At 32.7% G+C, this 17,245-nt stretch overlaps 1 protein-coding gene across 1 annotated transcript in view; it reads right to left on the bottom strand.

Annotated features, from left to right (window-relative positions):
- ATRNL1 (attractin like 1) overlaps window positions 1–17,245 on the bottom strand; it is an 829,354-nt gene that overhangs the window by 537,965 nt on the left and 274,144 nt on the right. The window contains 1 exon segment of the mRNA XM_017543810.2: window positions 16,871–16,964. Within this exon segment, the coding sequence (XP_017399299.1) occupies window positions 16,871–16,964 (94 nt within the window).

Raw genomic sequence — 17,245 nt, forward strand, 5'->3', positions numbered from 1 at the left:
GTCCTTTGTAGGGACATGGATGAACCTGGAAACCAACATTTATAGGCGGGTGTTGAACAATGAGAACACATGGACACAGGGAGAGGAGCACTACACACTAGGGTCAGTTGGGGGGAAATAGGGGAGGGACGGTGGGGGGTGGGGAGTTGGGGAGAGATAGCAAGGGGAGAGATGCCAGATGTAGGTCATGGGGAGGAAGGCAGCAAATCACACTGCCATGTGTGTACCTATGCAACAATCTTGCATGTTCTTCACATGTACCCCAAAACATAAAATGCAATAAAATAAATAAATGGGAAAAAAAAGAAAAACCTCCATTATTATAAAAATACCTGCTCACAAGTTTATTCAATGTAGCATAATTTTAATTGCCAAATACTAGATAAATGTCTAAATATACCTGAATAGATTTGTTAACCTATGGTACCTATACATAAGGGAGGACTATACATCTGTAAACAAAACAGAACCAAAAGATAATGAACATCTTTATGAGCTGATATTAATTGAATTCCAGGAAGTATTATAAAGAAGGAAAAATGTAAAATTCAAAAGAGTATATAAAATACATCTAAAAATATGTCAGCATTTGTGTAAGAAGGTGAAATAATGACTATATATATGAATATAAGATACACACATAGAAACACACATAGCTCATACAGCTTTAGTTTTATGAAAAGAAACACAGGAAAGATAAACCAGAAAACAATAAAATTGGTTACCTACTGCAAAAGGGAGAAAGGAATGAGCAATAATCTCTCTGGGTATACTTTAAATAATTTCAGCTTATTAATGTTCAATATATTTACTAAATTATTTTAATACAATAAGAATGAGAAAGGAAAAAATCATAAAATGGGAAGCAAGTAGAAATAAATGAACCTAATAAATTTCAAGTGAATCCTATTTCCACATTGAAGGGAAAAAAAAGTAGAAAAGGAGGGAAATAGGAGGAGAGGTAATAGGAAGAAGAGAAGAGGGAAAAAAGGAAGGAAAGAAGAAAGGAAGGGAAGGAGCAAGGGAGGAGAAAGAGAAGAAAGATACAAAGTAATTTTTGAACTCTATATTTGACTACATACTCCAGATTGGTGCCAGGCAAGGTGGAGGAGGAAAACTTGAAATCATATTCCAAAATCTTTTATGTAGGTTTTCTTATTGAAGTGATATAAACAAAGTAATTCTGAAACTATTTTAGATTATGATATAGAATTGAGCAAACAAGGAAATATGTTGATGTTGTTGGAAGTCAGTGGTTATCTACTGTAGAAGAAGGAACATACAAATATTGAGCTGGAGAAGGCACAAAGGACCTTGTAGAAATAGATATGAATTGAAACTTTTAGTATGAAGAAATTCTTTACAAAATATGTACATGAGTGTATACACATGCATATGTATGCATGTATGTGTACATATGTGCATTTATATGTGCACATAAATAAATTATTTTTTCCTAACTTTGCTCACTAAGCAAGCCACTAAGTAAAGATACCTGAAAGAGCAAACAGCATACCTAGCACCAAGATCTTGGACTCTAATATGCTATTCCATTACAAGGAACTAGAGGTCAAAAAAAATATACAGCTGATTCCGCAACTGAGACAGAAGAGGAACAAGATGAGCCTGAAATATCTTCTTATACCAGAAAGTAAGGAAGCATACACAAAATGATGAGTGTGTCACATAAACAAAATAGCTAGCTTGAAGCATTTCCTACTGGCCAAATCTAAGACAATGTGATTGCCAAAGTGGTTAAAAACAGTAGTGAATTATAAATTATTGGGAAAAAATATAAATTAATGAGCCCATTCCAATAATAAGTAGATAAATACACGAGGGCAGAAAGGAGGGCTCTTGCATACAGAAAAATGTTGAGTTCTCACTGGTAAATGCAAAGGGGACTACCATAGGAGTTGGTCATCATCATTATAAAAATTAAGATGAGGCAAAATTAAACAAATTTTTGTTTTCATTAATGTCATGTCCTATCAGATAAATTTGTTACATGTTTAATTCACTTTAAAAAGATAAAAAGAATACAAGCCTACTCGTCCTACCACCACTCAAAATCCAAAATCCTCACAGGCTAGCAAATTTATTCTAATAGCAGAGTTGCCACTCATGGGAAAATATCTCATTAAAAAAGATAAAATAAATGAAATCCCAAACAAATGTATAAAATATTACTTATACACAATGCAATGCTATGCAAACCAATGACCCTCCCACCTCATTCCTCACATGCCAAAAATGAACTATGCTAATCTGTTATAAATATAATAACTAATATTAAAATATTTGGTATATCCATTATGGATTATGATGTAACCTATACAATAATATAATCTGGAATCAAGATTATCATAATCCATCAATTTCACTGTAGATCTCCCAAAGAAAAGCCAATTAAGAAATCAGAATCAAGGCTCTAACAACTATTTTCAACATAAGAAGAAAACAACTCCACAAACAAATGAAATTCTAAATTCTATATTAAGGTAATTTTACATATATAAATGTAAATTACTCAGATCAATTAAAATAGTTTAACCTATGTTTTATTCTATAACGGTCTACTATGTTTACACAAAGGTAAAATTTCTTCAGAAACACTGTTTTAGGAAAAGTCTTAATTTGCATTGTTGAAATTATTTTACCCATTTAGCTTTTAGAAGTCTTCTGCATGGTTTAATTAAAAATGTAACTTCAAACTATTTCTGTGTCTAAGCAAAGAGATAATCATACTACTTGTCTACTAAGCAAACTAATGAAACAGCTGGACTTTTATGGAAAACAGATTTAGGCTGAACTATGTATTACAGACTTTGATGAAGTAAATAATCTCACTAAATGTCACCTAAATAATGATTATCATTTATGTAAATGATAGCATTATGTTATATACATCACTTTGTATAAAACAAAATATAAATAATTCTATACTTACAAGTTTTAAAATATAGCATTTAATTTTAATATTTAAGTTGTTAAATATTTAATTTACTTAAATATTTGTATTGACAATACAATATTTAGATATTCAATAATAAAATGTTTAAATACATATGTATCCCTTATCAAGAGAGAAAATTTCTTTGCTCAGAGACTAAAATAAGGGGGATGTAATAGCTATAATTTTTAAATATGTCAGATTATTTAAAACAGCTGAAAATCTGCTCAATGATTTTGCATTTTTATGGTAAAATATGAAGGTATAAGCTGAGTGTGATGGCTCATGCCTCTAATCCCAGTACTTTAGGATGTCGAGGTGGGCTGATCCCAAGATCAAGAGTTTGAGATCAGCCTGGCCACCATGGTGAAACCCTATCTCTACTAAAAATATAAAAATTAGCCGGGCATGGTGGCACACACCTGTATTCCAGCTAGTCGGGAGGCTGAGACAGAAAAATCACTTGAACACTCAAGGCAGAGGTTGCAGTGAGCCAAGACAACACCACTGCACTCTAGCTTGGGTGACAGGGTGAGTGAGACTCTGTCTCTGAAAATAAAATAAAATAAAACAAATATTTCTTTTTAAATGAAAGTATAAATATATACTTTTTTTTAATCTACAGCCAACTGATTTTTGATAAAGATGCCAAGAACAAAGATGTATTGGAAAAAAGAATCATCTCTTCGATACATGGTGCTAGGAAAACTAGACATCCATATACATTAGAATTAAACTAGGCCCATCACCACTTGCTTTATACAAAACACAACTAAAAAATGGATCAAATACCTAAGTGTAAGGCCAAAAACAATAAAACTATTGTAAAAAAACAAGAGGGGAATGCTTCAGGACATGGATCCGGAAAAAGAGTGTTATGAATAAGCCCTGAAAAACACAGGCATCAAAGGCAAAAATTAACAAATATAACTATAGCAAGTTAAAAGACTTCTGCACAGCAAAGGAAACAATCAACAGAGTGGAAAGACAATCCACAGAATGGTTGAAAAGACAATCCACAGATAGGTTGCAAACTAATCGTATGACAGGGAATTAAGAGCCAGAATATATAAGGAACTCAAACATTGCAACAGCAAGAAAACAAACAATCTAACTGTAAAATGGGCAAATAATCTGAACAGACATTTCTCAAAAGAAGACATACAAAATAGCTAGCAAATCTATGAAAAAATGGCCAACATCACTAATCATCAGGGAAATGCAAATCAAAACCACAATGAGTTATCATCTGACCCCAGTTAAAATGGCTGTGTTAAAAAGACAAAAACATAAGATGCTGGTAAGGATGTGGTAAAAGGAACTCTTATACATTGTGGGTGGGAATGTAAACTGGTATAGTCTGTATGGAAAACAGTATGGAAATTTCTCAAAATACTAAAAATAGAACTTCCATATATATGATGCAGCATTCCCACTACTGCATGTTTATTCAAAGGAAAATAAATTAGTAGATTAAAGGCATACTTGTATTCTCATATTTATTGCAATGCTATTTGCAATAGCAAAGACATGTAATCAACCTAAGTGTACATCAATAGATTGATGGATAAAGGAAATGTAGTATATATACACAATGGAATATTATTCAGCCATTAAAAAGAATGAAATCCTGTCATTTGTAGCAACATAGAAGGCACTGGAAGACATTACATGAAGGGAAATGAGCCAGGAATAAGTCGTTAAACACTGTATGCCTTTACTCATGTGGAAGCTAAAAAAAAAAAAAGTTGATCTCAAAGAGGTAAAAAGCAGAACAGAGAATACTAGTGACTAAGAAGGGTGTGGGGAAAGAGGAATAAGGAGAGATTTGTTAAAGCATACTAAATTACAACTAGATAGGAGGAATAAATTCTAATGTTCTACACTACTTTAAGAGGATTCTAGTTAACAATAATCTATTATACAGCTCAAATAGCTAGAAAGATAGTTTGTGTGAATGTTCCCAGCACAAAGAGATAATAAATGCTAATTGCCCTACCTCATCATTATGCACTGTATGTACTGAAAAATCATTATGAACACCATAAATATGTACTATCATTGTATGTCCATTTTAAAATAAAATGAAAGTTAAATAAATTAATGAAAATATTTTAAAGGAAAAGAAAAACAGACTCTAGAAGAAACAAAAATCTGAAGAGTTTATCTCTTTTAAAGAAACTGGATGAGAGTTAAAACCTTCAGACAAAAAATAAATTCCAGAACCAATTGGCTACCTGAATACTACTTGATAATGGAGAAGGCAAATCATTTTTAAACAGAGCCCAAAGTAGCAAGAACCATATGGAAAGGATGGATATATTGGATTATATTAAATTAAGAATGTCTCATTATAGACATACAAATTGCTGTGAAAGTTCAACCACAGAGTGACATTTACTACACAAGACACCAACAAAAGATGTGTACATAGCATGTACAAAATATTAATAAAAATGATTAAGAAAAGAAGAATCCAGCAGAAAAATCACAAGAAACTTGAGAGAACACCACTTCATAAATAGAAAATTCAACTGGTGATTAAAGAGATGAAACTGTTAAATATTAAACATAATAAACTTTTAAGAACTAAGGAATCTTTTAAGCTTAAGAACATAGCAATTACGCATCCATCAGAAGTGTCAGAATTAAAATGCCTTAGAATACCTAGTATCAGCAAAGATTGGCGCATTAATAAAATTAATAAAGACTTGGAATAGGTATAATTTAATATAACCACCTTACAAAATCGTTAATTTTCCAAAGTTGAAAATACAAATAATGATTATACATGCAACAAAGTATATCCATTTGTGAGCCAGGAAACATAAACATTAATGGTAATGGTAAAAAAGAAAAACAAAAACAAAACTGGAATTAAAATGAATGAATGAAGTGCATTATAATTATACAATGGAATACTCTGCAACATTGAATAAGACCACATTAAAACCATCTGAATGCAGCAACTTGGATAAATCTCAAAACATTATATTGAGGGGAGGGGACAAACATTATTAACAATAAAGAAAGAATATGGAAAGAAAGAAGATATAGATGTAACAATAAAGAAAGGATGACACATTTGCACCTGTAAATTGTCAAAACAAGACAAAAAAGAAAATTATTTTTAAAAAGAGATTATACTGAAATATGTTCAATCGCTGACCATTTTCCCATAAAATTAAAAGTGCTGAACTATACAATACGGTCACTACACTGGAGACCCCAGAAATAAATCAAATGGACAGACTAATGTATAGCAGTAGTTCATCTTATCAAACACATGCAGTTGACATGAGTCCATATTTTGATAAAACATCTACACATAAACAAGATACATTTTCTACATTTAAATGCTAAAACTATATTTCTTCATAAAAGGTTAAGTTGGGATATACTAAGCAGCTATTTATTTAATCCTTGAAGTTTCAAGATAATAATAAATATATAGAAGACTGATCAAAATACAATAAATGCTTATAGTGTCTTCTCTTTCTTTGACATATACATCTGTTTCTTTTTCTAATTTCCTCGAACTTGTAGGTAGTACATCCTAAACCCCAACTAGATACCCTGTTCATTATTGTACACCTCTCTGTTTTGTTAGCAATTCCAACAATTCTATAATGTATAAGGAACTATTCTGATATTCTGACCATCTACAGTTAAATAAAGCCATTTAACTTTATGCCTTATATGAATGTAATAATCAAATTGGAAATCATGGACTATACTAGTTTCCAAAGAAATAACTTTAGATGAGACCAGCTTTGATTTAAAAAAAAAAAAAAAAAAAAAAACCTGGGAGGATTTTGCAAAAGTTTTAAGAGATGAATGAGGATCAAAGAACAAATTAACCCTGAATACTCCCACACTGTTCACTAACCTACCTCAGCAGTCACACTTAATGAACAGGACCCTTAAGGTTATTTAAATGAAAGCACAGTGATTAAGGATGTCAAACTAGATGCTAAGGGAATACTAATTACTCATGAAAGGATATGCTAACTCCTGCAGCAAGCAACCTTAAAATCTCAGTACTTCTAGACAAAAAGTTTGATTCCAGCTGAAGACACAGTCCAGTGTGAAATTCAGTTGGAGAAAAAGTCTTGCTCCATGTAATCTTCCAGGATCTGGGCTATTCCTAACCTCTGCAATCTTTCAGATCCTCATCTCCCTCTCCGTTGAACTGATAAAAGAGGAAACAGAAGGTGTATGGCACATGAGATTTTTAAGAGCCAGGCCTAGAAGTGGTGGATATTACTTCTGTCTATTGGTCAGAGCCCAGTAACATGACCTCCCACCTAACGGCAATGGAGGCTGGGAAAAACAGCTTTGTTGTGTTCAGAATGTTTTCAAAACTGGTAATTAAATGACATTTGATCAAGTAGTTTTGAGGTACAAGGTGTTGGCATAGAAAGACTGATGGAAGAACTAACATTTAACTTCAAAAGTATATTCCTAAATTCCAAGAGCTTTAAATTCAGTAAGTCATACTCCAAAAGAACTTAAACATTTACCCGACATAGGAAGTTATATGTTCAAGTTAAATTGTTACCAGAACATACTCCTCAAGGGTAGGAACTGGACGAAACCACATATGGTTTCATACCAGGCAAGCTTAAGATGAGTAACATGTTTTCTGAACTGATATTTTGAGATTTATGACTTTTGTTACTGTCTTATAGCCTCTCACTGAATAAATGTTTGTAGAATAAAGCAAGCATGAGACATCCTCAAGTATCTTATATATTAGACATCAAGTCTGCTTAACTCATTATCACAAGAAAACCATTATCTTATCTGCAGTTGCAAATACAGTGACAACCTAGAAAAAATTTTAACAATATTTAGTGTTGGAGGCTGGGCACAATGGCTCATGCCTGTAATCCCAGCACTTTGAGAGGCTGAGGTGGGTGATCATTTGAAATCAGGAGTTCAAGACCAGCCTGGCCAACGTGATGAAATCCCATCTCTAATAAAAATACAAAAATTAGCTGGGTGTGGTGGTGAGTGCCTGTAGTCCCAGGTAATCAGGAGGCTGAGGTACGAAAATTGCCTGAACCCAGAGGGCAGAGGTTGCAGTGAGATGAGATCGCACCACTGCACTCCAGCCTAGTGGATAGTGCGAGATTTTGTCTCAAAAAAAAATTAGTGTCAGTATTTGAAGACTATATTCACTACTTTTTCAATTGTGTTTATAAAGGTGATAATCTATGTGCAGTCTGTACTCTCTGTATAACAATTTAGATTAAGTCACATAGAGAAGGATATACTTTTTATCCCATTCCCCATATAGCAGACAAAAAAAAAAAAAGATGAGAGTAATTCGAAAAATAAAGATCCAAGATACATTATTTTTCAAAATATAAAGTCGCTACTATGTGCCAGAATCTGTTCTAGAAAAGAAGGAACAACTTTTATCTTCCTAAAATGGAAAGGAATTCATTGGCATCATCATCAAGGCAACATCACAAAACAAACAAAACAGACTTGATAAAACAAGATAGAGAAAAATGGGTAATAATTTTAGATATTACTGGCCTAAAGGTAAGCCAAGGAGGAAAAAAAATGTTCAGAAAGATCCTCCTATGACAACAGTTCTAAAAATGTATCACAAATTTTTATTTCACAATTGCCTGGGGTGCTTATTTGTAAAGTAGAATTTTGGTTCCCATCCCAGAGGTTTAGTCACCATATCCCAGGATATTCTTCTGTATCCTAATTTTGAGAACTGGGGGCTTAAGCCTGAAGTGAGTAACTATGAAGAAGTTGTGAGATCAGTAAATGGGAAAGGTATAAGGAAGAGAAAAAGGGAGTCAGTTATAAATTAATTAACTGAATTAAGATCCTGATTAGTAATATTCCCATATATTAAGGAATTGTATTTTTAATTCCAAATGCCTTTGAGAAAATTATCTTAAAATTTACTGTGAATAGAAAGTAAAACAATTTTAAATCAACCCATCAATTTTGACCAATCTACCAACAAAACATCTAAGAGTACCATTTATAGTATTTTTTATCAGAAATCAATAAAATATTATATTAAGTAGTGAAACAATGAAAGTTTTTTTGTCTAGATAAGAGAAAACACTAATTATTAAGGCCAGTGGTTCTCAGTGAGGATAAATTTGTGAGTAACAATTCATTATTTCCATAATTGTGGAGTTCCACTGAGATTTACTGAAAGAAATAAAAGGAAAATCAGGAGTGTAGACATTCTAAACATATAAAGCAATTCCACAAAATAAAAAAGTTATCAAAATCTCATTAACTTTAGAATAACATAGCAGATATTAAAGTAGGTGAATATGTGCTCATAAATATTTGAGCCTGGAATCTAACTCCATTTTACATATAAACACAAAGCATACTTATAACACACATTGCATTTTCTAAGACTGCAACTACCATGTAAGTTGAAAATTTACCTTTTATAACATTATTCAGAATTTAACCAAGAGGTATTCATGTAAGAAAATCTCATCACCAATCTTGCTCACACACATCTGTAAGTATACAATGTGTCTGGAGCATACCTGAGATACCTCTTGAGAGACTCAAAACAAAAACATATTAAATTTATGCCAAATTATGAGTACTACTGAATTTCATAATTTAGGAATTAAAATTATCATATTATTCCTGACCTATGTATTTGTTAAAATTTCATAATGCTACAATATAAAATCTATGTGGTAGAAACTATATGGTAAAATTACTGTGGGAGAGATTGCAATTGTTTTTAAGCAGGGGACTCTGATAATGTTCTCAGAGGTCAACAACATGATTTGACTGGCTCTTATATTACCATTTCCTTTACTAATCAGTCCCCTATTTTCTAAGGCATTATATATTCTATACATTCTTTTTATGTACCAGAAACAGAATGTATACATTGATATGTGGCAGAATTTCAAGAAAGAAAATATATTTTCTGTTAGCTTTTATCACAATCGAGTCCATATCTTAAACTAGGGAATTATCTTGGCACTACTCTTATAAATATAATCCAGCTCATATTTGAGAATATCATAATCTTCATTTTCTCTATTTCAACAGCCTGTTATTTGTCTTGGCATGAGATTTCTGATGACATCTTGACTGGGTCCAGAATGAATGGAATTAGTTTCAGGGGTCTCCTTCTCTTGGCCTCTTCTCTACCTTGCTGGCTTTTTCTTCACAGGTCAGGAAGCCAATATGAGAGATCTACTGGCTACTACATACATCCATGTGAATTATGAACAAAGGATCAAAGAAAATGACTACAGAGTGAGCTTGTAGATCTACTGTACTCAATGAAACAGATTTGGACTGAGATTTTAAATATTACCTGGTCTCTTTAAGTGCCCATTCTAATAAGGGGCTGTGACTATTCATCTTCTGATGCCAGTAGCACCCCCTAATTATTAGAATAACTAATTATAAAATCCCAAAAAGTTCTAGGGGGTACTATTCTAACTCCACCAAGAACCATTAACCTAATAAATTGATGTTTTCCTTTTTCCAACCAAAATATGTGTAGTTAGTACATTTACTGTGCAAGAAATAAGAATATTTTGTTAAATTCTGTTGGAAAGAAAATATTTTATGGTAACCTTAAATGTAAATGGGTTAAATGTCCCCAATTAAATCCATAGGGTGGCAAACTGGATAAAGAACCAAGACCCATTGGTATGCTGTCTTTAAGAGACCCATTGGTATGCTGTCTTCAAGAGACCCATCTCACATGCAGTGACACACATAGACTCAAAACAAAACTAAGGACTGGAGAAAAATCTACCTGGCAAATGAAAAGGAAAAAAAAAAGCAGGTGTTGTAATCCTAGTTTCTGACAAAAAGACTTTAATAAAAATCAAAAATGCAAAGAAGAGCATTACATAATGATAAAGGGTTCAATTCAACAAGAAAATCTAACTGTCCTAAATATATATGCACCTATACAGGAGTATCCAGATTCATAAAGCAAGTTCGTAGATATCTTCAAAGAGACTTAAGCTCTGACACAATAATAGTGAGAGGCTTTAAGACTCAACTGAAAATATTAGATCACAGAGACAGAAAATTGACAAAGATATTCAGGACTTGAACTCAGCAGTGGATCAAATGGACCTCATAGATATATGCAGAACTCTCCACCCAAAAGCAACAGAATATACAGTCTTCTGACCACTGCATGGCATATACTCTAAAATAGATCACATAATTAGAATTAAAATACTTCTCATGAAATGCAAAAGAACTGAAATCATTGCAAACAGTCTCTTGGACCACAGCACAATCAAATAATATAGTTTTACATTTAAGTCTTTAATCCATCTTGAGTTAATTTTTGTACTAACGGTAAAAAGAAGAGGTCCAGTTTTAATCCTCTCTAATAGTGATGAACATTTTTCTTATGAGTTTTGGCCATATATATGTCTTCTTTTCAAAAGTGTCTATTAATGTCCTTTGCCCACTTTTTATGCGGTTGTATGTTTCTTTCTTGTAAATTTGGTAAAGTTCCTTACAGATGACATAAATTAGACTTTTGTCAGATGCACAGTTTGCAAAAATTTTGTCCAGTTATATAGGCTGACTGTTTACTCTGTTGATGGTTTATTTTGCTGCACAGAAGCTCTTTAATTAGATCTCATTTGTCAATGTTTGCTTTTGTTGCAATTGCTTTTGGTGTCTTCCTCATGAAATACTTGTCCATGCCTATGTCCTGAATGGGATTGCCTAGGTTGTCTTTCGGGAAGTGTTATGAGGGAAATCTGCAGCATTAAATGTGCACATCAAAAAGTTAGAAAGCTCTCAAGTTAACAACCTAACATCATCACTAAAAGTACTAGAGAACCAAGAGCAAACAAATCCCAGAGCTAACAGAAGATACAAAATAATCAAAATCAGAGAAGAACTGAGGGAGATAGAAACACACACACACACACACACACACACACACACACACACACACAAATAAAAAGATCAATGCATCCAAGAGCTGGTTTTTTGAAGAAAATAATAAAACACATATACCACTAGCTAGACTAATGAAGGAGAAAAGAGAGAAGATTCAAATAAACACAATCCGAAACAACAAGAAGGATATTCCCACTGACCTCACAGAAATACAAACAACTATGAGAGAATATTATGAACAACTCTATGCACATAAAAAAAAAAATCTAAAAAAAAAAAAAAAAAAGAATAAATTTCTGGACACACATACCCTCCCAAGAATGAACCAGGGTGAAATAGAATTCCTGAATGGACCAATAATCAGGTCTGAAATTGAGGCAGTAATAAATAGCCTACCAACCAAAGAAACTCAGGACATGATATGTTCACAGCTGAATTCTACCAGATATACAAAGAAGAGATGGTACTGTTCCTACTGAACTATTCCAAAAAAACTGAGAAGGGGCTCCTCCCTATCTCATTCTATGAGGCATTATCATCTTGATAACAAAACCTGGAAGAGACCAAACAACCTGGAAGAGACAGACAGGATATCCACCTGAAATTTTCTCATCAATGAACACTGATACAAAAATCCTCAACAAAACACTGGCAAACAATTCAGAGGATATCAAAAAGTGTATCCACCATGATCAAGTAGGCTTTATCCCTGGGATGCAAGGTTGGTTCAACATAGCAAATCAATAAATGTGATTCATAACATAAACAGAGCTAAAGACAAAAAGCACATGAATATCTCAATAGAGGCAGAAAGGGCCTTTTATGAATGAAATTCAACATCCATTCATGTTAAAAACTTTCAGTAAATTAGGTATTGAAGTAACATACCTGAAAATAATAAGAGCCATCTATGACAAACGCACAGCCAACATCATATGGAATGCACAAAAGCTGGAAGCATTCTCCTTGAAAACCAGCACAAGACAAGGGTGCCCTCTCTCACCACTTCTATTCAACATAGTATCTGAAGTTCTGGTCGGGGCAACTGGGCAAAAGAAATAAACAAACGTCCTCCAAATAAAAAAAAAAAAAAGGAAATCAAAGAATCCCTGTTTACAGACAACATGATCCTATATCTAGAAAACCCCACAAGCAGCCCAAAAGCTTCTTCAGCTGATCAACAACTTCAGCAAAGACTCAGGATACAATGTGCAAAAATCAATAGCATTCCTATACGCCAACAACAGTCAAGCTGAGAGCCAAATCTGGAAAAAACTTCCATTCATAGTTGCCACGCAACTATGTAAGTCAAATAAAATACGCAGGCAACTGAGAGATCTCTGCAAAGAAAGCTACAAATCACTGTTCAAAAAAAATCAGAGATGGCACAAACAAATGGAAATTCATTTTTAAGTTACAATTTTTGATGATCAGCTATGGTCTGGACCAAAACCAGATTGAAAACTGCCATTACAATGGCAAGATGAATAATTTGGTGCTCACTGAAATGAATATTTTTACTGTAGTACTGATGACCTTTCCTACTGTGGCTGCCAATCCCTTCCATAAGCCTACGGCACAGGGAATGCTCTATTGAAATGTTCTTCATTTTTTTTCCCTGAGCAACTGGTGGAAGAGAATGGCAACCATAATAGGTGGCTTGCAAATTCTACAGGGAGAATGCTCTCCACCAATTTCTGGGCTCCCAGGAGCTTCACCCTATTGATAGTGTATACTTAATCCCTGATAAATATCAACCACTAACTGATCCCCTTTTATCAGTCTCCAGATGATTTCATTCCAGGTAAGCCAATGTTCATGTCTTATCTCTCTGCATCTCTTATCTCTCTTTATATTTGTAGCCAGTTGGTTACCCTGTTTTCTCAGTTACAATGGTTTCAAGAAGACTCATGAATTTGCAGTTTATCCACCTTTTTTTCCTTTTATTGTAAGAGAAGATGCAATATTTTTCCAGCTCTCAACACTCTTGAGCAAAGACTGTACATGCTATAACCATGTTCATTTTTACTTCTTTTCTTTGACTGATGCTGTTTCCCCTTGTTTCCTATTTTCTTTTTTCCAGAGAGTTGATTTTATTACTTCGTCCATTTCCAGCTCAAACATCCTCTGCTCAAATTTTCCTTATCCCTCCAAAATAAATTAATAACTCCCTTTTCAGTGCTCCATCAATATTTTCTTCATTCCATTCTAAATAAATTTATTGAACACTTACATTCTGGTATTGTTGCAATGGTCTTCCCAAAAGTTCACTCTAGCAATGGATACAGACAGTTATACAAATAATTCAAGCAAAGAAATTAACAGATATGAAGAGAACCAATTTCAGTTTAGGATGGTCATTAAGAATACATAAGAAGAATGATATCTGATTAAATACTTAAAACCAAACAGAAATTATCCTAAGAAGTGGAAGGGGTTCGTAAGCATATCAAATCACTAAGGTAAGAAATTAGTATACTCTATTTTGGTCAGTGTCTCCACTGCTAGTCTGAGTTACTTTCAGCAAAAACCATATGATATTCATTTTCATTAATAGTATCAAGTACTAATTTAATAATTGTTTACTGATCTGAATGACTAGTTCTCTTTCCTAACAAACTATTTTTTTCAGGTATAAGCATACTATAGCAATTAATTGCTCTAAGAATTATGAGCCTATTCTTTATTGCTCCATACTCAAAAGATAAACAAACACATAAAAGCATGGAATTCTGTCTACAAATACTACCTACAAAATACTTTTTACAAATTAATATTCCATTCTTATCCTCCTAATAAACCATAAAGGAGAAGGGGAAAATATACTTTTATCATTCAGAACTATAAAATTTATTTTCTAATATTTTGTGCACATGCCAAACCTTGTAACTGTGTTTTAGCTAAGCTTACAAGCTCACTATTTCAATGAATTAAAATCCTGCTTTCTCCTGCCTGTAAACAAAATATGTTACTGCAATATTGTATCACAGATATAATTATGGATAGGTATATGGCTATACTATTTATGTAAAACTATACTGAAACATTTCCAATGTGTACTATCATGGTAGAATCTCATATATTATTTTTATCTGTAATACTGCCATTGTGGTCTACAGAAAATATTTTCATTGCTGCACACTACTATCCAACAAACATATTTAATAGAAGTTAAGAGAAACAACATTATGTAAAACCAGAACCTGCTATTAATATATAATTTGAGGGAATAGGAGAGGATTGTGTGAAAGAAGAATGCATAGTTATGGTTTAAAAGTTATTAAGCATTTCAAGACAGTGATAGCAGAGCATTAAACCAAGTGTGTTGCCCTTATAAGTGTGGGAACTTGTATGAATTCACAGGCCACATCCCCATGGAGTTGGCCTTACTTATAATTGAGCTTTAGTGTTGAAAAGTATTAGAGGCATCCTTGATCTTAAAATAGAAGATTATGATTTAATTCCATTGGTTTTAAGACCAAAATGGCCTTCCTTAATAGGAATTTCTCCGAGATCTTTTGCTCTGAACTTGTATTTAACTTCAGAGACTACAGAGAAGGAATAAAAACTGATTGTGCTTACCTTCTCTGAATTCGAAAATCACCTAACACTTAGGTGGCTAGGCAAAGACATAATCACCTAACTTGAAATATTTAGGATAATTCTGCAACAAGTAATATATTTATTTTAAATAAAAATAAAGGGATCATTTTCCATGCTTAATAGACTTTAGGTATAAATTTCTATATATTTATAAATTTGAATAACTCTTTTTTAACCTTTCCTTATGTTTCTATAATTACTATAGTTGGAATTTATTATTTGTATCAAATATAGGACCAATATACCTAATATACACATGTATCTGCACATACATAATTCAAAACCATAAAAGTTTGATTTTAATAATAAACATAAACAAGAAAGAGAATTTTAAAAACAATTTAAATATCATAAAATGCTGCCTTTTAAAGTTAATTTTCGAAGGAAAATAAAATTTTAGAGTAACTACTAAATGATAAGACAAAAATCATTCATGAAAGTACAGAGAGGAGAATAGCAATAGTGGTTTCCTGCATACTGAAAGAACAGAGAAAACAAAGGAAGATGAATATAAGGAACCAGCTGAAAGGGTGAAAGGACAAGAATTATCAGAATTAATAATGAATGACTGTAAAAGAAGGGCACAGAGACATTGCATTAGGTATGATATGAAAGAAAAGTCTATCGATAACAATAGGTTTTGATACATAAAATTAAGAAAGCTTCCTTTTCTAGAAATGTAAAAGATAAACATGTTCTATGGAGTTGTTTTAAAGCCTCCACAAAATTGTTATTTAAAATGTTTAATTTTTAAAGAGAATTCATTAGATGCAAGTAAATTCCTATTACTTGGCATATATCCAAAGGAAAATAAATCATTCTACCAAAAAGACACATGCACCTATATGTTCATTGCAGAACTATTCACAATAGCAAGGACATGGAATCAACCTAAATGCCAATCAACGGTAGACTGGATATAGAAAATGTGGTCCATATACACCATGAAATACTACACAGCCAGAAAAAAAATGAAATCATATCCTCTGCAACAACATGGATACATTAACCTAAGCAAATACAGGAACAGAAAGCCAAATAGCACGTTTTTGCTTATAAGTGGGAGCTAAATATTGGTACATATGGACATAAAGATGCGAACAACAGGCACTGGAAACTACTAGAGCGAGAGAGGCAGGAAAGGGAGAAAATGCTTTAAAATTATCTATTGGGTACTATGCACACTATCCAGAAGATGGAATCAATCATATCCCAAACCTCAGCATCATGCAATAAACCCATGTTACAAACCTGCACATGTCCCCTCTAGTCTAAAATAAAAGTTTAAATTTTTAATAAATGTATGCTTAACTAACACAACACTAAATTAAAAAGTAAAACATATAAAAATTAGTTCCACAACACAAATTCAGTTCATAAAAGTTCTAAAAAGTCATTCTTACTTACAATTGGCATTGGTCTCCTTTTATTCCTTTAGTTGTGCAGAAACATTTTCCTGTGTGCAGATGACAAATATTTGCATGGCCACTGCACGTGCAAGCTGTAAGTCAAAACCAAAATGATATTGAATATGCTACATCACAAACATGCACATTTCACACTTCAAGTATTATTATTACCTTATTTTTATGACCTGTTACTTACTCTTGCCATTTAAAAATGAAGGTATTATAAATTATTTTAATTAAAGGGAAGTAAATTCATTTTTCTGAAAATTCTGTGAAATTCCTTAAAGTCTTTGGGGGATATCCTTAAGTCTACTGTGGATCTAGGTATTTATCTAATTATTCTTTGGGTTTCCCTCCATTTTTACTTTGGTAT

The sequence above is a fragment of the Cebus imitator genome, unplaced genomic scaffold (assembly GCF_001604975.1).
Source record: "Cebus imitator isolate Cc_AM_T3 unplaced genomic scaffold, Cebus_imitator-1.0 Scaffold161, whole genome shotgun sequence".
Classification (NCBI taxonomy): domain Eukaryota; kingdom Metazoa; phylum Chordata; class Mammalia; order Primates; family Cebidae; genus Cebus; species Cebus imitator.